The following is a 26,151-nucleotide window of genomic DNA, read 5'->3' on the forward strand; positions in this document are numbered from 1 at the left end:
TATATTAATCAATGATGATTGATGTCAAACCCCATGATGGTAATAAAATGATAAAGTTTTACAGCAAGGAGATACATGAAACTGCTCAAGAGAGTGTGTCCTTCACTACATCGGATTCTTTCTTCCCACCGCAATCTGTGATACATGAACACGCCCCTCCCACCTCCAGGATGGGACATGTGGCAAAGTCTATTTTTCTTATATGCATTCCCTTTCATCATTGGGGTCAGGTGGTGTTGGCAAGGGTGTTAGCAAGACTGCTTTAAGCCAGTCAGTAGATTACATCTAGTACATCCGCAGTGTCAACTGAAAAAGATCCACTGTAATGGGTTAAATCACATCCATATTAAATCATATGGATGTTCTTAATGCCTAAAGGCTCCTGGTAGGTAATAGCTGTGCTTTATAAGCTTCTGCACATAACGTAATAGGGTGCCTCTGGCTCTGGTACTGCCAGAGTGAGATTGGTTTGACCGAGATAGACAGAGAATTGCAACCTTTGTTTTCAAAGTGTATCTGAAGCAGTTTCTCTTGCTATGCGCTTTCCTGCTATCTAGTGACTCATTCAGAATAGTGCAACCTATTTTTTCAAAGCCGTTAATTTTCAGCTACAGGTATGAGGAAACAAAGTGCACTGAGACGTACTCCTCTTTAAAGTACGTAAAGTTTCTCCATTGCTCGGTGTACCCGTGCTCATGTAAACACAGCAAGTTTTGGCTCTTTTTTGGCACAAGGGGTGTGGGAAAGCCAGGTCTGATCTAAATTTGCAACATAAACTGTAAAGTAAACTGACAGTTACAGGAAAGTACCACGTTAAGGTTGCAAAAAAAAACTGTCACAGATTCACAGGCTGAGCCTAGATTATGTAACAGAACAGTTGGCCTGTACATAAATCACCCTGTACGCAATTTAGGAGTCTGTCCGGCTAATGCAGGCTGGATATGTTTGATACTGCATTGTATGATGACTTTAAGCATTGAGCACCATTGTCTGCATTCCTTCAATTTTATATCTGCCTAATCTGAACGAATCCCTTTTCTGCTGTGTTGCTTCTACTTGAAATCAGTGTTACTCTGAGAAAACAAATAAGGATAAAGACATTCTGCAGGACAGTCAGAGGAATACCAGGACATCAAACCTGCATTCGATATCACAGACTTGGCATTATGCCAAATGGCTGGCCAATGGGACATCATTTGTAGGTGTTACATTGCAGATTGGCTCCTGGAATAAGCTGTTTGACGGCTAAACTCTCTTTATGAAAAGAAAGGTGTCAAGTGATGCCAGTCCTTTAGCTCATGATGGTCTATGTGCACCCAAAGATAACAGTGCTATGTCAGTACCAAGCAGCTTAGAGCTTCATATATGGCCTCTGCTCAGCAGTAATTTAAGTATGTATGGAAACATACAACAGGCTTGAGCCAAAATAGCTCAGGGGGCTCTGTCCCATATTGTCTCATATTTTTTTCATCAGAAGTAAGAGGAACAGCCAGTCAATTTTGACTAGATTGAGAGTCCATGAGGTCAAACAATGGGATGTTAAACCTACTACCAACAAAACATACATACATACATACATAATAGTTTATCAGTAAACCCAGGTATACTTTATACAATCTGAAAGTTCAATAACTAGCTATACTCCTGTCCTACTTTTAGATGCCTAGGATGTCAGAGTCTGAAGTTTGTGGTATGAAGATCATTAATAGTTACCATAAAACAGGTTGGAAAAGCCTGGCATGGTGCTGGATCCATTCATGCCATGACACAGCTCTCATACCACGCCTTCTACCTCAAAGTCATTCCAAATCCCTCTGTTTGCATAGTGGCATAGAGAAGTCTTGTTGCTCAATTCTCACTTACTGAGGTAGGGTAGGATCCCTCTCTGGCTTTCTTCTGGCGTTTTTCTACCTGTTAACCATGTCCCTTGTGTTGTCTTGTTGGCTGGTGAGTGCTTAATTCCTTTGTGCTTCTTTCATCTGGCTTGTGAACTCTTGATTCAAGGTTCCCTGAAAGCGTTATCCAGTGCGACTCTTCATTACTTTTGACTGGACCTCATCTTGGGCCTTTTGTTACACCTTACACTTGTCTTGTCACTGAGCTTTGCTGTCATTTTATGAAAGCTTCATCATAGATCGTCTTCAACTTCAACTTTTGATGATCTGCTCACTTCAGGGCCAAGCTCATATTGTGGCCGAAGTACTCAGCATTAAATTCAGTTTGGATGATTGACCGTTCAGCCTGAACCTTGTAGAAAAGACAAAGACTTGCTGAGGAGCTCAGCAGGCCTGTCCAAATTGCCCTTCCACCATCAGAAATACATTTATTAAGCAATTTGTCTGAAGCTAATCAGTGCTAGAATTACACCTACCTAAGAATCTAGAGCACCTAGCTAAGCACTGGATGGCCATCAGAGATTTGGAGGCTAAGGTATTTTTGACTATGGCCTGCAGGGATAATCAGAAGCATGTTCCCTTTCTGCAAGTCCCAATACAAGGTAAATCTCCACAAAGTTCTTAATACAAAAACACTGAAGTGCCTTAGAAAGAAGACCCCTCGGCGGCAGGAGAAGCAAGATGCTGGCAGTCTGTGGTGGCCGTTAGGCAGTTCTTCGAATCATGGTGTAATGAATGTATGAAGACTCTACTCACCCAGCAACGTGGCTACAACCCTGGGCGGTTCTGTAGTGCCTCTTCCAGTGCTTGGAGGTTGCACTAGGGCTGTGAGGATCCAAGAGAGCTTGATTGCTCTCAGACGCCTGATCGCGATGGTATAGGAGCACGCTGACTGCAGTGTTTGTCATCCGATGGCAGCAAAGATGTGTCCCAAAACTGCAGGACTGACTTTGGTAACCCTGCTGGGCCCTGTGGATTCCAGAGCTGGAGCTGGGGGCCCAAGGTGGCCCAGTGCCACGGCAGAGTAGGAGACATGTAGTGCCGGCGTCTAGGATGGAGACAGCCTCGGAAAGGAGGGGGAAAGGCAGCACTTGACCAGCTCCACAGTACTGGAGGTGCTGCGAGGTTGAACCAGGGTGTGGGGCGACTGATCATCACAGGAGAAGCCTGAAATCAACCCGACCTGATGATATGTCAGTACTTCCTCTCTCTGATGCATCAGATCTCAGAGCGCCATACAGTAAGGCAATTCCATCCAATGTGGATAAGGTTTCAGCAGAGACCAGGACTCCGGTTCCCCAGGACGGAGGTATGACTGTTTTATTTCCTCATTTTCCGGTAAATAATTGAAAGCTAATACTGGCTTAGCTGTATCAGGAAAAGCAAATCCTGATAGTGATGCTAGTATAGAGAGCATTAAGAGTGTGGTTTATTGGGGCCCCGGATGAAAAGAATGGGGATTTGCCCGTACCAGGACCGGTCACTTTGATTAAGACCTCTCTGGTCAGCGATACAGCAGAACATTGTAGCCCAGCCAACAATCCGACCCATCTAGATTCTTCAGACCAACCCCATTTAGGCAGTGCCCAAACATCAAAAGTACTTCAGCAACTGGCTGCCTGTTCTGTGGGGCTGAAGGTGGTGACTCGAAAGTAGGGCAGAATGATTGTTTCTTTTCGCTTTCTGACTCTACAGAATGGTCAGTGGTTGGGTCTGGCTCCCTTACAGGGTCTAGCAAATGATAGTGACCCAGATGTTGGTGGAGGGGTTTTTGCCAAGGCAGCGTGTAATACTGTTAAAAAGATGTCGCCAGATACTAGGTGCTAAGGATCTGAAATGGAATTACTCCTGATCATGACAACTATCCAGCCAATTAAGCATTTATTGTGCATATGAGAAACTGGACGGTTGACTGTTTTGATATCAATAGATACAATGCCCTGCGCAGTATTTTATGGGATGCTTTTAAAGCAGGATTAAGCTTTGTGACTTGTACTAGGAAACAGCAAGAAGCTGACAATAAGAAATTGTTTAAAAAGTTAGTTGAAGTGGAGAAAGAGCATGTGGTAAGGATTAGCCAGAGGTTAGATGTAGTACAAACACAGCTTAAAATCACAATGGTTAAAGCAAAAATAAATCGCTATCTTACCCAGAAAATTTTGGAAGGATATCTAATTTACGGGAACGACAGCTATGAATATGGTGAATTAGTTGGGAAACTCTTAGCTTCAAGTACAAGACAGAAAGCAATTAGAAATAAGATCACATCCGTCAAAAATGATGGGGTAACCCTAACCGGTGTTGATGATATAATGTGTATTCCAAGAATTTGATCAAGGTCTTTATAAGGATGACTGCCAGGAGGTTGCTCCAGGGTTAGCTCAGGGGGTGGACCAGGGTGGGAAAGTAGACCAAGCCGTTAGGCAGGAATTAGAAGCCGACATTTTAATTGAAGAGGTATTAAATGCTTTACACTAACACCCCTCATGGGAAGCGGGGGGTCCTGATGAAATACCATTAGAGCTGTATAAGTACTTCAAACAGAGTTAGCTCCTCTTCTATTAGATTTATTTTTAGGAGTACAACTGGATAGAGCTCCCCCCGGAGTCTTGGAAGGGTACGGATATTGTCATATTTCCTAAAACAGATAAACCCACATCATATCGTCCAATATCCCTTATCAATACGGATGCCAAAATATATTCAAGAATTCTGGCGGTGCATTTAGGGAGGATCATAGCCCATCTGGTCTCACCATGGCAGCACGGTTTTATACCAGGAAGGGATACAACGGCGAGCTATATCACTATTTGATATTGTTGAAGAGACCGGGAGTCAGATGGCTATGATCCTCCTCGAGGCCGAAAAAGCATTTGATTGGGTGGCATTGCAATATCTTTGGGACATATTAGAGGTAATGGGATTTTGTCCCCAAATAGTTACTGTCATTAAGGCAATGTGTGTAGATCCGCATGCCAGACTACAATTAATGGTCGAAAAAATAAGTCGCCAGATGAACAAGACAGGGATGTTCCTGTTCTCCAATTTTATTTGCTCTCTACATTAACCCATTCGTTGAGCACATTTTACACAATCAGAAAATAAATCTGGTTATCACGAATGGCTACGAAATGAAGGTATTGGCATATGCAGGCGATATTGCCATAGTAACTAGTGATCCGGAAAGTGCAATGAAAGAGGTTGAAGAGATGGTAGGAGAATATGGTCAAAGGTCGGGATACTTATTAAATAATGAGAAGACTCAAATAATTTGTACTGAGAATATTGATTACCTTGATATTCGGCGAGTCTGTACGGCTACATACCTGGGCGTCAGGAATAATCCTAAGGTAGATACAGTTACTCAGATTTACTTTAAACCTTTGGTTAGCTAATTATCCACTGATCTAAGACGCATGAATGGATTACATCTCTGTCGGTAGGACCAATATTCTCAAGATGATAATGTTAACAAAAATAATATATTTATTTAGATCTCTCCCTTTAGAGATCGAAGTATCTATACTGAAGACATTGGATTCTATCTATAAATTACAAATGGCAATATAGGAAGGTTAGGTGCTCCTTGAAATGTTTTACTCTATCTCAGGAATTCGGGGTTGGGCTGCTCCCAGCCTGTTACTTTACTACTTGTCTGCTCTTTTGCAGCAAATGTGTATATTATTTTCAGTTGAAACTAGTAAGGATCGGGAAGATATAGAAGGCCCCACATTCTCACCCACTGACTGAGTTCGCAGTTGGGAAGGTGGCATGTTACTTTGACAATTGGATCTGAGTCATTTTAAGAAAGTATGGTTTAAGATTATAATTAATGCTTGGTTAGTTTGGATTAATGCTCGAAAATTAATGAAGATCCCAAACTAGTATACATATACTCCTTTGTGGTGATTCTCGAGTTTGCCTTCCGTTTTTTTATGATGTAATGGGAAGACAATGGGGGCAACATGTTCCTACTAGGATGGGAATTTTTTTTTCCTCAGGGCAATTGTGCTCTTTTTCAGATATACAACAGTATTTCAATATACCTAATAGCTCATATTTTAAGTACCTACTAGTAAAGTAATTATTCAACCAACGCGAGGGGGCGTGTTTTTAGATAAGATCCCCCTCTTAGAGGTATTTGTCCATGCTGATTGTAAGATAAGGAATATTTACAATATATCATTGGATAGTATTCCTGATGCTCTGGAGAAGACTGAAACAAACTGGGCCAGGAAGCTAGAGGATCCAGATACCGATTAGGAATAGCCTCAAAGATATTCCTCTCAGCTAGTCTGAAAGCTCAGCATTATAAGACAATATTTAATTTATACTTTACCCCGGCTGAGTTGTTTGGGTGGGGGGAAAGGGAAGATGATAAATGCCCCAGGTGCAGTGACGGTCCAGCTGAGCTGGTCCATATGTTTTACAGCTGCAACAAGCTGTCACCCTTGAAAATTGAGACATTCTGGGAGAAACTATTTGGGAGAAAGATTGATCTCAGCCCATCTATGATGATATTGGGGTACAATAATAGCAGCAAACTCTATATGACCCAGATAAATTGTGTCTTTATATCAGTCGCAGTTGCTAGGCTGCTAATTGCAGCAAGATGGGAGGATTCATAATCCCCCTCATTTCAGGTGTGGCTCGGGCGACTGATAGCTATATATAATCAAGAAATAACTTCATATAATTGTAAGGGTAGACTAGCTAAGAAGCGGGGGCAAAAGCTCTGGGCCCCTTTGCAGGATTGGAGAAGTGGTGACCTTGATGGTAGAAGCTGGTGTGTCTCTGGCTCTTACTAGGTCTTAAATGCTTACACGTTTAATCAGCCACATACAAAATATGGGGCTTTTTATTCAAATCACTATCTTTATTTATTCATATATTTATACTCATGCTGACCCTTTTTATGCAATTGCTATATTCTAAATTTAAATATTAATTCTATGGATGAAGTTTAGTATTTAGTCTTAAATCTATGGTAAATCTATGGTGCTATCGATTTCTCATTGTGCTACTATAATGTATATCATTATAGTATGTTTGTAATGTATTTATTTTTTAGCTATGATGTTGTGTACTCATATCGATGTTATTGTAAGCTCGTTTCTCTGGGTTAAAAAGAGGCAGCTCTCCATCTTCTGGGTCCATTCAGAGCCTTGATGCCTCTGCCCAATGCCAGGCCCTTCCTTATTTAAGGACCAGATTCCGACATTAAAAAAAAGATTAAACTATATATTCCTATTTTCTTAGGAAGAACCTGTGAGTGTTGGGCCTTCTGGCAGACCATGGTGAATATTTTCAGGATGGTTCCGGTACAATCTTGCCACTCCACAAAGGAGAGCTCGCTTGTGCTGGTTTGACAGTTCAGATAACTTTGACTGTGCAACCTCAGTGTGTGCTTCCACAGTCTACGACCTTGGCGTCCCATTTCTTCCAATAAAGCCTGTACCATCCAATTGCTCTGATCCCCAGTACACTTTGAACAATATGTGACTCTGATGTCTGTGCCACCCTTGGAGCCAATTCCCTCACCACTTTTAAAATCCTTGAATCGAGTAGACCTTGTCAGAGGGCAAAATGTATGGCCTGTTTTGATGACACAGTTGGCACAACATCTCTGTTTGGACCAGAGATTTGCTCATGTGGAAGAAATGTTTGGGTCTGGCTTTGACGCGTTAGTCATGCTGACAAATATTATAGCCATAGAGGAGATGATTATTCGGAGGTGGATAACGTCTTGACCTCTTCCAACACAGATGCTGGATTCTTTTCTGGACCTAAAAGAGGCAAGTGGCTAAGATGCATCTACAGAAGATGATGTTCCTCATTCCTATAGACCTCAATCAGATGAAGGGTCGTCATTTGCTACGGTGGTACGAAAAGGAGCACAAGGGCTAAATTGACTGCCCACTGCTGAGGCCAAATATAACATTTTGACGGAAAGCTTGCAATCTTCATATGCAGCTTCCTCTACCTTTAAAAGATTTTCTATTAGATCCTGTACTGGCTGCCTGGAAGAAACTTCTCCAGCCTAGCACATGGCAGTCAACAGTCAAATTGCTAAGTCACACAGGTATGCACTCGAGCCACACCCTTCTCTGGACAGTCTAGTGGTCTTGGCTTCTTCTGTGAAGCTAAACTCTTAACATCTTTCCTAATGGTCTTCTAGACTGAGAGTCTTGGGGACAAGACTGTAAAAGATTTTTCTTTCAGGAGCCTTGCTCTTTATACTGTGAACACCAAGTGCCTTCTGGCCAACTATGTCCATGCTCTGTTGAAGTTTGCTAAACTAACTCCCTTCAGATTATCTGATGCCATGAAAAGCTTTTTTTATGACCTGATCAACAGATTTTGAAGTGCTGCCTGGAGGCATCAGACACCTTGATACCAATGTCACGGTGCATCATCACGCTTGGATGCGTTCCAGTAGCTTCCCAGATAATGTTCATGCAGCACCATGGACATGCCCTTCTATAGACAAAACATACTTCTCCCTTTAGTGCTTAAAAGATCACAGCGCCAAGGCACATTACTTGGCTAGCCTCTCCGGCGAAACAGTTGTCTACCAGCATGCCACCAATTCAAGCACAATCATGGCGGATTGCTTGGTCAACCCGCTAATCTGCAAAGAGTGTGCTCTGTTGTTCTCTCCTCTCCTGGATCACTCTACTTCCACAATGACATGTCCTGAAGGAGTCCTGAAGATAGTACCCAGAGAGAAAGGGACTCCTTTTAGTTATTTGTCCCTGTAAAGAGTAGAAGCATGAGACCCACCCTGCACCTTTGCATCTTGATCATTTTCATTTGGGACTGTAAGTTCAAGATTCTGTCCCTGAGACTGATTTTGGAGGCCCTTGACAAGGAGATTACCTAGTTTCCCCGAACTTCAAGGACACCTACTTTTTTCCTGCAAACCTGCACTCTCAAAGGCACTTCCTGGTGTTCACTGTGTTTTCTCAGCAGTACCAGTTTGCAGTTTTGCCATTTGGACTTAAGACTGCACACTGGTTATTCACCAAGGTGTTGGCCAGGGTAGCTGCTTCTCTGGAATCATGAATCCATGTATTTTCATTCCAGGATGACTGGCTAAAGAAGGCAGGGTCCCCTGTGCTGGCCACAGAACATCGTCAGCAGATATTGAGCCTTCTTCATGGCCTGGCCTTCATGATCAATACCCAGAAGTCCCGTCTTGCACCCACACAGATGCTGACATTCTTTGGAGCAATGCTAGCTTGCAGGCTGTTTTTTTCTTCTCCTGAGAACTTTGCAAATATTCGGGATATGATTTGAATGTTTCTGGCTTGGTTATATAAACCTGTTCTGCAAGTCTTACACATGTCAGATCTAATGGGTTCATACATCCTATTGTTGAATGCAAATGGTAAATGAGAGCCTTTTATTAGTGCCTAAAGAAACAATTGCCCAGGCATCGGGGAAGCCGCTTGGTCTGGCTCATATTTTCAAGAATGCCCCTCCTACGTCTGCATTAGTGGATGCTCTTCTCCAACCTGTCAGTAGGTTGTGCTTCTTGCTGCCACAGTTGCCGGCTACCATAGTTAAAAACACTTCACTGAGCTAGGTAGCTCATGAGGCTGACGTTATTACGCTGTGAGAGCAGTGTCTACAAATAAACCTGTTGGGATGCTTGTGGTGCCCTTGCCCTGAAGGCCTTCTGCTCCTTCCTTTTCAGGGAGTGTCTTTCAAGTTGTTTGCAAAAAAATGAAATAAACACCGTGCAGTACATTAGTAGACTGTGAATGTGCTGGTGTGGAATTGGTGATTAGAAATGATTTGACCGTTGTGATGGGCCCAGTAACACACACTTTCCCAGTGATGGCATACTTCCCAGGCGCCCTCAGCATGTGTTATTATCAGTCAAATGGCCTCTTCTTCGAGAACCATGACTTAGAATTTCACTCAGAAGTGATGTTTTCCAAATTGGAATTTTCACATGGGTTCTGTTTTCTACGGTCCAGAAAAGAAAGTGTTCTAAGTTTTATCCAGCACATTTCCCACTGAATGGTTCATAGGGGGATGCCTTCCAGTTAGAATCATCACTGGTCATGCTTTATGTATTCTCTCCAGTCCACCTTGTGTTGAGAGCTCTACAGACCGTGCTAGATGGTAAAGCTTAGCTAATTCTGATAACCCCTGACTTGGCAAGATGATTTTGATATTCTGCTACTGTGGAAACCAGCACTCTGCCCCCTCGTCTCTTCTGCACAGAGTGGACCTACTCTCACTGCACATTGGACAGATTCTTTATCCTCAAATACTGCGGATACACACACAGAAATTGAGCAGAATTAAATAGTCCTTTTGCTTGCTGACGGATGTTGCCGACTTCATCTTGGCTAATAGGAAACCCACCACACACTGAAGCAGGATTGCTCAGCAGGAATGTTCAGTGGTGCAAGCTGTAACATCTGACCCCTATTCAGCCACACATTTTGATGTACTGTCCTTTCCACTATGTCCTGGCAGTGGCTGCTGTAAAGGATTATTTGGCTACATTATCCGATGTCATGTCTTCCTGACTGGCCTTCTTTAAGATGCCACTAGGGCGTGTTTACTGAAGGTTTGATTAATGTGGCTCCTCATTGTGGTGCCAGTGGAGCTGATGCGTCATTGCAGTGCTATTGGAGCTGATGCCTCATTGCTGAGCTATTTGTGCGGAAGCCACATTGCAGTGCCATTGGAGCTCATGCCTCATTGCAGTTTGGCCTGGGTCGTAAATTCCGTTCCGCTTTTGGAATTTGCATAATTTGGGTAATTTTGCGTTCCGCGGAGAACGCGAAATTGCCCAAAATTCTTCGCGGAATTCTTTGCTTGTTTGCGTTCTCAAAATGCGTGTTGGCAAAATATTTCTCCCCGAGCACGCAAACAGCGATCGCGAACAGGAAAAAAGCATCGCGAACTTTGCGTAGCGGGACTCCGCAAATTCCGCCCACCCCTAATTGCAGTACAGTTGGGGCTGATGCCTCGCTGCAGTCCTGTTGGAGCTGCTGCCTCGTTGCAGTGCCATTGCAGCTGATGCCTCATTGTAGTGCCACTGGAGCTGATGCCTCGTTGCAGTGCCATTGGAGCGGATGCCTCGTCGCAGTCCTGTTGGAGCGGATGCCTCGTTGCAGTCCCTCTGGAGCGGATGCCTCGTCTCAGTCCCGCTGGAGCGGATGCCTCGTCTCAGTCCCGCTGAAGCAGATGCCTCGTCGCAGTCCCTTTGGAGAGGCTGCCTTGTCGCATTGCCGTTGGAGCCCATGCCACATCGCAGTGCCGTTGAAGCCCATGCCACATCGCAGTGCCGTTGGAGCCAATGCCACATCGCAGTGCCGTTGGAGCCGATGCCACGTCGCAGTGCCGTTGGAGCCGATGCCTCGTCCGCAGTGCCGTTGGAGCCGATGCCTCGTCCGCAGTGCCGTTGGAGCCGATGCCTCGTCCGCAGTGCTGTTGGAGCCGATGCCTCGTCCGCAGTGCCATTGGAGCCGATGCCTCGTCCGCAGTGCCGTTGGAGCAGATGCCGCGTCCACAGTGCCGTTGGAGCCAATGCCTTGTCCCCAGTGCCGTTGGAGCCGATGCCTCGTCCGTAATGCTGTTGGAGCTGATGCCTCGTCCACAGTGCCAATGGAGCCGATGCCTCGTCCCCAGTGCTGTTGGAGCCGATGCCTCGTCCGCAGTGCCGTTGGAGCCGATTTCTTGTCCGCAGTGCCGTTGGAGCTGATGCCTCATCAGCAGTGCCGTTGGAGCAGATACTTCGTTGTCGGTTCAACTACTAACTCTGAAAAGAGGCTTCAAGATGGTGACTTTGGGTTGTACGATTGGTAAGCTTCAGACCCTCTAGGCCCGACCACCATTCACGGTACTCCACCGACGGCCGCCTGCCAGATTTCAGAGTTTATTTTAAAGAATAGAAAAAAATTCTGCATCATGGTCTAAACATTGAAGAGAGTTTGATTTAAGGCAGTGTTTATCTTTTCATTGGAAGATTTGTGTTGTACAACACTTGGTATTTTTAGGTTTAAAGCATTTTTATTGTAGTTTAAGAAACAGGGAGAAACAATACATACAATGAATACAGTCATCGTAATAACAAAATACGCAATCTTTGCTCCAGAGGCGCCATCAGAACGTCATACAGCATCATCTGAGCAATTGTAGAGCCTCAGGCTAGGCGGAAGCGCCATGATGACAAATTCCAAAACTAACTCCCCCCCTCAACTCCCCCCCACCATTCCCCCTCCCAGAATAACCCTCCCCCCTCCCTCCCTTGTGCCGAGCAAATGTCTTACCCATTCAGCACCATCGCAAAGGATCTACGCCCCCTATCGCGCCCTACCTCCATTTCAACTAGGCACTCGGGGACGTCAATCTTAGCAGCCTAAGGTATCGGGGACAAGTAATTTCTTTAAATTCCGATTGTAGCAGAGTGTGGAAAGGTTGCCACAAGTCCTCAGATCTGTCCACCTTGCCCGCCACCGTGAGGGACAGTTTCTCCATTCCCAGAACGTGCCATAACCTGTGCAGCCAACCTATGGTGGTAGGAATGGTGGTGGAGCGCCAATATATAAGTATGTTTTGGATCGCTGAGCCCAAAGCAATCGCTATCTGTCTACCCCTCCTGGACCGTAAAGGGTACATCAAGCCATTAGGTAACCCTAGTAGGACATAAGCTGGGAAACGGGGTAATTCAATGTTAAAGCACTGGTCTATTTCGTCCAAAACCTCCTTCCAGTAAGGACTTAGCAGCGGACAATCCCACAAGATGTGTGTAAGCGTGCCAGGCTGTCCGCATTCGCGCCAACAAGTGTTTGGGATGTTATGGTTCATGTCGTGCAACCTCTGAGGTGTGTAGTACCAGTATGTGGAGATTTTAGTAAAAGTTTCGGTGAGCCCAGTGTGGTATGCGGAATGACGTGCCCGGTAGGAGATATCGTCCCATTCCTTGTGACTCAGTTCCCTCTCTAACTCCCGTTCCCAGCGAACCCTCCCTGGGTTATGGATGTGGTAAGTGGGGGGTTGTAAGAGACGGTACAGGTCCGAGATGAGCCTGGCGTCCGATGAACGCGTCGCCAGCCACATCTCGTACGGGGTAAGCTTCCGGTCAGCTAAAACCCGTATTTGCGGTTGGAGCGCCCAATGGCGTACCTGTAAATACCGCATACGCTCAGTCTCGGGCAGATGGTAGTCCCAGCGGAGGTCTCCAAACGGCACAGCACCCTCCGGGCCATATACGTGAAACAGAGCGCAGCATCTGGCTGTCTGCCAGAGCGCGAAAGCGCCAGGCTCCATCCCGGGTCGGAAGTCAGGGTTCCCAATCAGTGGTGTAAGTGGAGACGGGAAGGTGGTAAGTTCATGCGTAGCATTCACGGCGTCCCACACACGAAGCGGGACCTGCGTGACAAAAGACGCATAGAGATTGGGGGGGGGCGGTGATTTCTGCGCATGAAGGGTACCTCTTGTAGGGTCCTGCCCGCCACAGCCTGGTCCTGGAATAGCCAGTGTCTGTCTGATTCCCATTTACTCCACTCCACCAGATACCGTAGCTGCGCCGCTTGAAAATATTTATGCAGGTCCGGAATGCCAAGTCCACCAGACTCGGGTGCCAGCGTGGACAGGGCCCTCCTGAGTCTGGGCTTGCGGCCCTGCCAGACAAAGCGGGCGATGTCCGACTGAGCCTGTCGTATCCACCCCTTCGGTGGTTGGAGCGGCAGTGCCCGGAACAAATATAGCACCTGCGGCAAGAGAGTCATCTTTACCGCAGCGATCCGTCCCAGCAACGACAGCGTGCCCTTGCTCCAGCGGGAGAGCTCCTCCTTAAGTTTCTTGCCCATGGCTGCGTAATTGGCGGTCACCATGGCAGGCAAAGAAGGTGCCAGGAGTATGCCCAGGTATGGGACCAGATCCCTAGACCATTGCATAGGGAATCGTCCTTGCAGCTCAAGTCTCGTGGCCGTGGTGAGCGAGACATCCAGGGCCGCCGACTTTCTCATATTCATCTTGAAGCCCGCAGCCGCGGCAAAGGCATCCATCTCGGCAACGCAAGCGGGGAGCGCCTCCTTCGGATTATCAAGCATCAGGATCACATCATCCGCATACAGACTAATGGCGTGGATGTGGCCCCCCATCCGGACGCCGGTCACAGCCGGGTTTCGGCGAATTCTCTGGGCAAACGGCTCCATGTATAGAGCGAAGAGCAGCGGGGACAATGGGCACCCCTGTCTGGTACCCCTCCCTATCACAAATTGGTCGGAGCTGCACCCGTTCACCCGTACCGTCGCGGCGGGAGATTTGTAGCAATTAAATATGAAGGTGCGAAATTTCTCTCCCACACCCAATTTGCAGAGCACTTTCTCAAGGTAAGGCCAGTGCACCCGGTCAAACGCTTTCTCCGCGTCAACCGAGAGCAGCATGCGTTCCCCGGGTACACGGGAGGCTTTTTCTAGCACATGGACCACCCTCTTAGTATTGTCTACCGTTTGTCGGCCTGGGACAAACCCGGCCTGATCTGGATCCACCAGGCCCAGCAAATATGGCGCCAAACGTGCCGCTAGGATCCCCGTATAAAGCTTGAGGTCGACATTCAGTAACGAGATCGGCCGGTAGGAGTCACATTCAGTCCGGACCTTCCCCGGTTTGGGGATAACTGATACAGTCGCCCGTAGCATGTCCGGGGGGATAGCTCCCGGCTCAGCAAAGGAGTTGAAGAGCCATGTCAACAGTGGCGCTAGCTCCTGACAAAAAGTTTTGTAAAAAAGGGGGATGTAACCGTCGGGTCCCGGGGCTTTCCCAGGTTTGAGTCGCGAGATGGCCGCAATCACCTCCTCCGGCCTAATGTCACGTTCCATGTATTCCGCCTGTTCCGGGCTAAGAACAGGGAGGTCGACCGACGCCAGATAGTCATTCTCGGCCAAGGCCGAGGAGGGCGCGCCCGCATATAGGTTAGCGTAATAGCGACGGAACCCGTCCGCAATCTGGTGGTCTTCCGAGGCCAAAGTACCGTCAGGAAGGGACAACTCTTTAACCCGTTGGAGTTGGTGCTTCACCCGGAGTTTGTTCGCGAGTAGCCGGCCGCATCTGTCGCCGCCAGTGTAATATGCGTGTTTCAGGCGCAGCGCCGCGTACTCCGCCCTGTCCATATCGAGCGCGGAAAAAAGCTTCCGGGCTGCTTTGAGTTGCCTCCAGACTCTGGGGGCCCCCGTCCTCTGATGCATCCGTTCCAGTTCTCGTACCCTATTCGTAAGTTCATCCCTTTTCTGTTGACGTTCCCTATTCTCCGCGGAGGAGATGGCGATAAACTCACCCCGTAGCACCGTCTTTAGGGCAGCCCATTGCGTTGCCCATGAGGTATCCCCATTCTCATTATGCGTCCGGAACTCCGAAATCGCGTCGCGTATCTGTTTCACGACCGTCTGTTTATGTAAGAGGGTATCCCGTAGACGCCAGACCCCTCGTGAGGGAGACAGCGGCGGCAGTTGAAAGGAGCCCGACACAGGGGCGTGGTCAGACAACGTAAGAATCCCCATATCGGACGCCGTCGCCAGCACGGCAACCGGTCCTGTGACCAAGAGATAATCTAGTCTAGCGTATGTAATGTGTGCGTGAGAGTAGTAAGAATATACGTTTATATCCTTTGCCAGTTGGACACTACCCGTGTTCCAATTGTAGTGTATGCCACCTGACTGAAACTACCAAACAGGTGACATGTAACACAGGCCTCATATGGGATTTGAAAAACTTCTCAAACTGCAATACATCTGGGGTCGTATACATGATCACATGTGTATGCATTTTGCACTACATAGGAATGACAACCAGAAAGGTAAACACAAGAATGGTTGAACATCGCAGTAACTTTAGGTGCAAACACTCAAATACAAAAATTACAACACATTTCCTGGAGAAGGCACACACACCCAATGATATGCGTTGGGTAGTGCTGGAAATTCAACAGCCACATGCTGACATGGAAAAGAAACTATTGGAAAAGGAGCAACGTTGGGTGTTCAGACTTCGCTCGCACGTTGTGGGACTTAATGATGATATTCCCTGGGGACAGTTGACCTAGATGGTACACGTATGCTATACAAGAACTGATCATGTAAATACTACCATCTACCCTAACAGCTACATGACTCACGATGGGGTATCATGGCATCTGGTGCTTCTCCTAGCTAATTATCACATGAATGTGAGAGATTATAAATGACCCATAGGGCATAACTGATCTGGTGCGTTAAATAAAAAATTTTATTTTTCATTTTTTGGCGTTTATGCACACAATATGATTATGCCAGCATGTACCCTGATAATATGCAAAATTCCACATACAACACCCTAAATTATTTTAGAGGTGTAATTAAGCCTGTACAGTTCCAATTGAGCACATTTTCATAAAAAGATAATAACATCGGTACCCCTAAGATGGCCGCCACGAATACGCGAGATAGCATGGAACGACACGCTCTAGTTCACGTAAGGGCGTTTTCCACGCCGGCACAACATACCGCGAACGATATCTTTAAAACAACACTGAAACCCTCGGTCCGATAACATTCGGAACGGAGGGACACAAGTAGGTGCCTGAATGCAGGAGGTAACCGGAGCACAAGTAAGTTAAACCAGGGCACCAAGGACCGCCTATGGGTCATTTTGACAGCGCCAACCAGCGAGCATTGTTGGGTGATTTACCAACTTTGATTTTCTCCCACCAGAGTTGCTAGGATACCGATACCCCTCCGACTCCATGGGGCCCAGTTAGGTCTCGTGAAAAGTATGTATGAGTGTGTATGACGATGAATGCTTGGGTATGTCACTGAGTGAGGTGTGTTTTTTAATCACGTTAAAAATGCACGAAATGAAACACGTTTTTGTGCATGATAACAACCACGGTCAATCAATCCGCTTTCAGATCACAGAAAAACATCACATTTTCTGCCTACAAACTGTGTGTGATAATATAGGGGGTGATACACCCCGTGACTTTTCAAGTTGTTTTTTATCTTTCAGGAACCACGTGTTTCTATGGAACAAAATACGTAGGTATTATTGCATGCACTTAGTAGAGTTCGCTGCAGTTGAAAGTCAATTTCTAATTTCTATACTCTCATTGAAAGAGTTAAGGAGTGGCGAACACAGGGCTGGTCCCTGTGTAGTCCCGAAGAAGTGCTTGGGGTATGCACGAAACATGTCGACTTAGGAGTGGATAGGTACATCTGGACACATTAAGTTTAGGGCAGTCTATCTCCCCACCCCGTTTTTAATGTTACCACCTAGAGGTCAGAATAAAGTTTATTAAGAACCCACTGGGCAGGTATTTTTAACCCATATCACATAGTCCACTCCCCACAAATACACATGCACCACACATAGTCATTAAAGTGCTCCTACGTAACTTCGCAAGTCGTAGCACGCCCCAGCCCGTAGAGGACTGGGATGGCCCCAATGATGAAGCATGTCACCGTGGGGCAACCCCGGTGAGTGAGGGGACACCTAAAAAAGGAACAATTTTTCCTTTTTTTACATTTCAAACATAGTTCTCACAGTCAACCCCAGTGTGTGCTGGCTGTTTCTAGCAAGGCTCTTAGGTATCTAGAAACAGAAACCTTTTTTTTTTTTTTGTTTGACCTATATCTTGGAGGGCGAGCCTAGCTAATAATCCTCTAACCCCCTTCCTTATTTATTGAGTAGTAAGAATAGGCCTGCGTGGTGGGGTGTAGGCGCCTCCACAAATCGTGCATATCAAGATCCCGTAATCGAGAGGTACTCAGCTGTGAAAATTCCCCTGTGTGTGGACGTCGCTGCGCAGATCTATCTAAGGAAGAGTTAAAGACCATATTCAGGTCCCCCCCAATGATTATGTGCCTGTCTGGTGTAATCGCGATATCCTCCAGGGCTGATTGTAGAAACAAATCTTGGCGGTCATTAGTGCTATATATTGAGCCCACTGTGAACAGCATTCCCCCCAGCCTAACCCTGTAAGCTAGTAGCCTCCCCTTCTGTTCTGCCACTTTGCAGAGGACCTCCCCTCTAAACTGTCTAGATACCAAAATCGCAACCCCCGCTGTTTTAGTAGTCCCTGAGGAAAAAAGCTGTATCGGGAATTTGGGAGACCTCATCCGGGGACAATCTCGTGCCAAAAGATGAGTTTCCTGTAAGAGGCAGATGTCAGCCTGGGTGTTTTCTAGGAGGGACAACATTGCTCTACGCTTGATCGGGTTGTCTAACCCCTTCACATTAAGGGTAACAATCTTAAGGGCCATGAATATACCGTGAAGTACCGCTTAGTGAACCCAAATCAGTAGGGAAAGCGGGGCAGACAAGCAATACGGGTCGGAACAAATGCGTTAACCTCGCAGCACGCCATTCTGAGTTCTGTACCTGTTGAGGAAGGACATGGCAAAAGCAACAGCAAAAAACGAAAGCACAGCACAAACTCCCGTTCCCTCCCCAAACAATCCTCAACCAACCCTGAGAAAGAGGTGCGAGGGTAGAGCATGCACAGCAGCAAAACAAATCAGTCCAGCAGAAACCCTGTACTCCCCCCTTCCCCACCCTCCAAACATCCCCTGAACCGCCCAACTCCCCGTAACCCCCCCCTCAACCCCAGCCCCAACTGCTCAAAAAACTCCATTGTCCCAGTCTGGTCCCTAACGGACTAGTCCGTGGAAAAGTATTCGAGTGGACGTCCAGCCACCACCTAAGCCCTCCCTGAGCCCCCCCTCCACCCCAGAACCCTCGCACCTGCAATGATGATGAAGCTAAGATGATCTCCCCCCGGAGTCCGCTCAGGCCGTCAAGGCCACACCACCAGACAACGCATCTCTGGACGCCTCCCGTATGGCGCTGTCCATCTCAGCCCTGTTCGTGGGAGAATCCGGTCGCGGAGACGGGAGCGCAGGACGCCGCCGTCGGACCGTCTGCCATCCCTCCCTGGAGGCGCGGCGGCGTCGAGGCGTTGAGACATCGTCGTCCGCCGCGGTGAGACCCAGCACTCCGTAAGTGTCCTGGAGGGACCGAAGCTGATGCAACGGAAGATGAGCCTGAAGGGGTGTCCCCATGAGTATTGCGTGTCGTGTTCCCGCAGAAAATCCGTGGCGATCTTGAAGGACTTGCGCTTCTGCAGCGTGATCGGCGATAAGTCCTGAAACAGGGCTATTTGATGACCCCGAAAGCTCACTGGTTGCTTCCGCCGTGCTTCGCGCAAGATTCGTTCTTTCAGGGGAAAATCCGGTAGGTAAGCCAAAATGTCTGGAGGGGGCGCCGAGGCCCGGCGCGGCGGGCCCACTCTGTGCGCCCTGTCAATTCTCACCGGGAAGTCCGCGGGCTCGCCTAAAATGTCGCGGAACAGATCCCCTAAGTAGGCTGCGGTGTCTTCTCCCTCCTCCTTAGATGGAACACCGCGGACTCTGATGTTTTTGCGCCTGGACCGGTTCTCGAGATCCTCTGCGTGGGACTGGAGGTCTATCTGCTGTTCTTGGAGCCGCAGGACCTCCTGCTGCAGATGCGCAATCTCCTCGTCCCGGGATTGATTAGCGTCTTCCACGGTGGACACTCTTTCTCCTAGCGTGTCGACCTCTCTCCGCACCTCCCGGACCTCCCCGGCCACCTCTTGCTTCAACGCCTGGAAGTCCTCTCTGAGGGTGCCGAACAGTGATTCCAGGAAGGACCTGGTGACCGGGGGCTCCCCCCCCTCCGCACCCCGGGAGCTAGTGGGGGGGCTCGGGGCTGGCTGACTCCGGTCCTGTCTCGGTGCCCCTCTGCCCAGCATTTCGGGTAGGGTGCGCTCTCCTTTCTTGCCCCCTCTGTTGTTCGACATCATAGGAGTGGGGGTGCGGCGCGGGGGGGTAGCCACAAGATTCAGCTGGGTGCAGTGGCGCCGAGGTCGGGGTAGTGCCTTCTCGCCTCTCTCGGCTTCCTGCGCAGCCCAGGTCAGGTCAGCGGGACTCCGGGGCTCTAAGGCGTCGGAGGGGGCGCCACGGACTCCCTCAGCAGGTGCCCAGCCCAGTTGCTCGGGAAAGAACAGTGTCCAGGAGTGGCAGGCGTTCCCCCGTCCGGTATGGCCCGGTGCTGGACTTCGGGCCGGTGCCTGAAGCGCTTCACCACGAGGGCGTATGAGAGGCACACTGCGCCACAGGGAAACGCAACACGGGCCGGATCCCCTCCTGACCGAGCTCGCCGTCTCAGGCAGCTGGGGCAATGTTCGGTGTGTCCCAGGGCACCCCTCGCACTTGGCGATGCGTCCAATGGGGGCCGGGGGGACGAGGGTCCGACATGAGTCAGGGCCGCCGGCACGCAGGCCTGCTCCGCTGCGCAGGCCGGGCACCAGTACTTTGGTCCGGGCCAATCAGGCTCCCGCACCGCACGAGGGGGCAGCCGGGCCGTCCCCCGCTATCAGCAGTCCCACTTCTGCACGTGGGCCTCTGGGGGAAGTGCAGAAGCGCCGCTCAAGGGTAGGCCTCGCGGCCCGGTCAATCCCCGGAGTTGCGTGGCGGCCTCTCTCCGGCTCCTCCCCTGCCGCAGTCCGGGAGGGGTATCTGCGCTCCAACCGGGCCTCCGCAGCAAGCCACGTCGGCAGCCCGGGAGAGGTGCTTCGTCAGGCCGCCGGTTCTTGGCAGCGCCCCGGAATGTCCGCGGCCGCGCTCGCGGGTCGCCGTTTCCGGTCTCGGGCCCTCGCCGGGTCCGCAGCTCTCGTCGGCTCCAGGGATGTCCGAGGCGGGCCGCCGCGCTGTAATTACGGGGCCACCAGGGGGTCCAAACCGCTCCGCTGCCTCCCCAGCCACGCCGGGTCTCTCCGCCACTTGATCCGGGGGAGATCGGCGGTGCAGAACGGCTCAAGGGCTCCGGGAGCTCGAGACGAGAGCGTCCGTTCAGCCCTCCATCTTGGCCACGCCCCCCACACTTGGTATTTTTAAAGAAGATCCACTGGCTGTACTTTGTGCCATGTATGCCATGGAAGTACCGGTTGAGGCTGAAGCGATTTTGAATATAGTATACTTCTCTGACTTGCATTTCGTTTGTAGACATTCAGAGTTTCTTAATTAAGGACTGTGATTGAGCTAGTGTCAGACACTATGTAGCGCCTTGTTGGGAGCGAGGATCTGTGCATGCACCGCTATTATGGAATGTGCTAGGAGGTGGTTAAAATAACTATGGCTGGTAATGGAAAACAGCAAATAATGCATGTGGTGGAGAGTGGGGAGGTGTTGCAGGTTTTAAAGCATTTCCTTGTAGTACTGTATAACAGAGTATATGTCCGGCATTGTAATGTATTATTTTAGATCCCACAGTCTAATAAGTTCACTATTATTGTTGCACAATTCTTGGGTAAATCACACACATGATAAAATACCGCGGGGTATGGGTTTTACTGGGTCTTCAGTTTCAGGTATTTTCCATATTCTGGGGTGCAGAAATGCCAATTTTGCACAGATTGCCTACACAAATTGCTCCACGCATTAGTTGGCTAAAGTCATACGGACAAACCCCTGCAGGATGCGCAGTAAGGGCCAGAGTCAGATCTTATTTGGGGACAAACTAGACAGTCCTGCTGTGTTCTTTGTCTTCACAGTGAGGGTGCAGGGCTTCTTTGTTCTACGATGAAACTGGTCACTGCACTGCTACTCGTGTGGAGCTGCCTGAGAAATTACATCAAAGCGGGTCGCAGAACCCCAGCTGGCGGCAGCAAGTGCAGTCAATCTCCAATTCCTATTGTTCCTGATTGTTAGAGAAGCAGGACTGCCTCAAGAGAACCGCTTTTCCTCTATACTGGAGGCCCCATCTACATCCAGCTCTTCCACAGTTTAAAGTAATCTAAACCTGGTTCCATTCATCTTTACTAAGGACAACCTACGGATTGAGAAAACGTGATGCCGGTGAACTCTCCTTTGGATCGTGCCAGTACGAGTCATCACGATTGTGCAGTGGGCATAAAAGTGGCAGAATCTTTTTAGCACGCATTCTGTATTTTTTTATGTTTTCGCTGTGAAGCCCTTTTTAGGTTGAGCCTAGGCAGCTCAGGCGCTGCTCTGCGAGGCATGCTGTATTCAGGTAGGGACTTAACCTCTCGGCTTGACTACGGTAACATCTTGTACCTGGGGGCAAACAAAGCAGTAGTAAGACGCTTACAACTGGTACAAAACGCCGCGGCCAGACTGCTTTGTAGAAGACCCAGACACGCCAGGATCACAAAACATCTTAGGGACCTACACTGGCTCAGGGTCGAAAACAGGATTCGTTTCAAAACCCTGAGTTATATGTTTAAAGTTAAAGCTGGGACCGCCCCCAAGTATCTCCAAGATCTTGCCAAACTCCACTGTCCCACTCGCAATCTTCGCTCAGCTACATCAGCGAAGTTTGCGGTTCCCAGGTACAAACGGGCCAGAATGGGCGGGAGATCGTTTTCATATCTGGGTCCAACCCTGTGGAATACATTGCCCATTCAAATTCGCAAAGAGGAAAACTACAGGAACTTTAGAAAAAATGTAAAGACCTGGTTGTTTGACATATAAGTACCCTCGGACCTTCTCTCTATTTAGCTGAGCTCGTGATTCGCTTTCTTTTCGGCGCCGGGAAACCCTTTGTGGGTAGCTGTGCGCCTTACAAATGTTATAAAATAAATAAGACTCTGCCCATATTTTTTATTGGCTTGTCATTATCCACTGTAAACTGTGGCTGTTCATTGGTCAATAGGCTTAGTAGTCCCTCCTTAGTACCACCGTGTCTCATTTTGTAACCTCTCATGGCGACATCTTCTGTTGTGTGTTGTTACTCCAAGCACTATTTTCTCAAATAGCTTTTTTTTTTCCTCATTCACCTCTAACCCCAGCTAACTGGAGATTCGAAGGTCGCCACTGTTAATCACTTTGGAGAGATAGGTCTTTGAGCTACCGCCCCACCAGTCTGTCGCCCGCCTACCAGTAGCGTACCAACTTCCTTCCTGTTGCTGACCTCTCGTTGTTAATGAAAGGGTGGGTATGCTCTCTACTGATTCCAAGGAACCGAAGACTGTTGCTGGAAACACACCTTAAATCACAATAATCTGAGACCCCAGTGATAACGGCAGGATCCAGCACAGTATGAGAGCTTCCCATGAGGCTTAATCATAGGACAAAAAGAAATTTTTACAAGAGTGATTAATCAAAAAACATAATAGTAATGGCTGTCTAGGCTGGAGCCCAATTTAACAGGCAATCCCAAATGGCTCTCTTCTTGCTATATTTTAATCTGGCCAGATCGATTTTAGATGTTTTACACACAGAAGAAAGCCAGTCCGAATATATGGGAGGTGAGGCCTCAGCCTATCTCTTGCATATTTCTCGTCTGGCCAGCAATATGGCAAAAAATAAAAAACCTCTATTGGTAAAGGTTTCCCTCACTGTTTGGACTGCGTTAAGAGAAGACACCTTCTTATGAAGCTTCTCTGCGTTACCACTGATTTGTGGTTATTGGTTGACATGAGTGTGTCTCCTGTGTGGGTGTAAGGTCTCCCTCACTGTTTGGACTGCATTAAGAGAAGACACCTTCTTACGAAGCTTCTCTGGTTTTACCTTTGAAGTGTTTGATGAGATTCTTGAAGATTGTATTATTGTTAAAGCTTGATGCTTTTCTTGAAGCTCTTTCATTTTGATTTTTTGTGTGTGTGTATGTCATCTCCGCACATTTTTTAATTGTTGGTCATATTGCATGTATGTACTATAATCTCACATTGTATTTTTACGATTTTGATGAAGGGGGATGTGTTGTAATCTAGCAAGTGATTAATGCACCCTCCCTATGGTTGCCCCCCTGCTCTGCTGCTTGGCCTACATGATGTCATCAGAATGTTGAGAGGCTTTTAGTGTAAGAAGGAATCAGTTGCTGTGAAGGGCTGTGCAGCGAAGTAGCTGCTCTTGGTGGGGCCTATAATATGGATCTGATTTGAAGAATAAAGCTGTGATCCTGAACTACACCTCTGGACTAAGTATCTTTCCTTTAACTGTAACAAATTGCGTCGGACCAGTGAACATGTTAACAAGTATTGATGTCACCCACGGATTCTGCGTTATTGTAATTTCATCTTAACCCCATTTAGTGTTGGCTAGTGACTCCTCTGTCTGTGCCTCTTTCTCCAGGTTATAAGTGCTTTAGTTTCTTTATTATACTTTTTTAGGAGCTTTCATCATGTGGTATGAGGAGCGGAAAGCGAGGATGTATTTGAAAATGTGTATTGTTGCTTTACATCAGAATAGTCTTTAGTCGAGGTGTAGAGGCATTTAATCATTCTTTTTAGGTTGCTCTGGATAGAGAATGCTGTTGCCAAGGTTTGTAAAATGCATTAATCTCCATGCATGGCAATGCCTTACTTTTTGTCCTGTTATGTTGACTATTAAGCCTAGTATATAGCGTGTGTGTTTTGCGTGTATGCTATTGCAGGTGTGTTCTGATGCTGTGTTTGGGGCTAATACTCCTGAGCAACAGTAGGAGCCTCCTGGTTTATTTTCACTTAAATATGTCATTCAACAAAATATATGGTTTGTTTTCCCTTTGCAGCAGTGATACCACTCACCGACTCTGAACACAAGATGCTGCCCGTGCACTTTGCTGTAGACCCCAAGAAGGACTGGGAATGGGGTAAAGACGATGCTGACAATGTTAAAATGGCCAGGTGAGCTTCAGGATTTACCTGTTCAATCGATACATTTAGACTTCGTATTCCTTACAGTTACTCGCACAGGTACAAAACAAAAAAGTGACTCCATATTTGGGATCACATCATCCATCTTGGAAAAACAAACCGTTGTGGGCAGAAAATGCAGTATGGAATTACTGAAAGGCAGCATTACAGAAAGCACACAGCTGTTGCAATTTATGTGCTAATTTGTCTGAGCACTGTCACAGTCTGTATTTATATTGTTTGTAGTTATGGAAAGGTAAAAGTAAACTTTTCCTCTCCAACAACTTACACCATCACAGGAAAAAAACAAGCATTGGTAAAGCCAGTAGGCCTCACCTTTGGGATCTACTGGGATTTGAAAATGCCTTTTAGCGATGCTGTACAGCATCAAGATGCAGAGCAACATGGCCAAAAGCAACATTAAAAGAAAGTGTTCCCAAATCTGTAATACCAAACTCTGCTTCACCTACGATACGCCCAAGCTTTCACTGCTCATAAACTTGCAATACTAACTACTAGAATACCTTGACTCAATAAAATCATGAAAGCAATATTTCATTTAATATTAAACACCTCAGCATATTTCCAAACATTACTAAACCTTCTTCCTTTCCTTATCTGTTTCGCGTAGAGGTGCTCTTTAGCGTATATAATGTTTACTTTATCAACCCAAGGTTGCGATTTAGGGGGTTCGTTCAATTTCCAAAGACCAGTAATTATAGAGTGTGCCAGTAGCATTACAATAAACCACCTGCTATGGGCCGGTTTAATCCCTAGCTGCTTAGAACAGCCCGCCACAATTGCATTCAGTTTCTATTGTATACTCTAGCCTAAGGGAAAACCACATACACCTTAACACCCCTTGCCAAAATGCCTCAACACCGTCACAGCCTCAGAAAATATGGATCCAACTACTGGTTTTCGAGCATCTGGGACATCGCTGTGAGAAAAAATTTGAATTCCATGAATTCCATTTATGTAACCATGAAGGGGTATAGTACACCATCCATTGAAAATATATATATTACAAAAATCTGTTTTATAAATGTTTACCTGATCGCCAGACAGCTTGGAAAATGTATTAATACCACCCAACAGAGTTTGAAACACCAACTTCTGAGGAGCTAAGTAGAGCACCAAGTCATCTGTATATAACTTTAGTTTAGACCCACAAGGAATTACAGCTTTATCACATTAGAATTCTGTCTCATATAACAAGCCTGGGGTTCTAAAAAAAGGACAAAAAGTGACAGAGAAAGGGAACAGCTCTGACTAGTGCCCCTGGTAATCTGGAAGGAATCCAAAACCTTACCATTAAGATTTATTGCTGCAGATGAGCCATCATAAATTGACGCAATTGACCTTGTGAGCTGTGCTGGAAATCTCATAACCTCCAGCACGTTGAGCAAGTACTCCCAGCTCACAAGTCAAAAGCTTTTTCTACATCAATAGATAGAATTAATGCAGGAGTGTTACTCTGATTAAAATAGTCAATCTCTTCTACTAGGTAATAGGTATTATAATACAATTAATTCCTTGAAATAAATCAAGAATTTACATAAAAATCTTATAATCCGCTTGCAGCAGTGTTATCAGGCT

General features: G+C 47.2%; 1 protein-coding gene across 2 annotated transcripts in view; it reads left to right on the top strand.

The window, feature by feature from the left end:
- Window positions 1-26,151, top strand: part of OTUD7B (OTU deubiquitinase 7B) — a 395,374-nt gene that overhangs the window by 328,604 nt on the left and 40,619 nt on the right. For both annotated transcript variants that reach the window (XM_078670064.1, XM_078670063.1), the window contains exon 9: window positions 24,429-24,543. In XM_078670064.1, the coding sequence (XP_078526190.1) occupies window positions 24,429-24,543 (115 nt within the window). The remainder of the gene's footprint in view (window positions 1-24,428; window positions 24,544-26,151) is intronic.

This window comes from Lissotriton helveticus, chromosome 12 (genome assembly GCF_964261635.1).
Source record: "Lissotriton helveticus chromosome 12, aLisHel1.1, whole genome shotgun sequence".
NCBI lineage: Eukaryota > Metazoa > Chordata > Amphibia > Caudata > Salamandridae > Lissotriton > Lissotriton helveticus.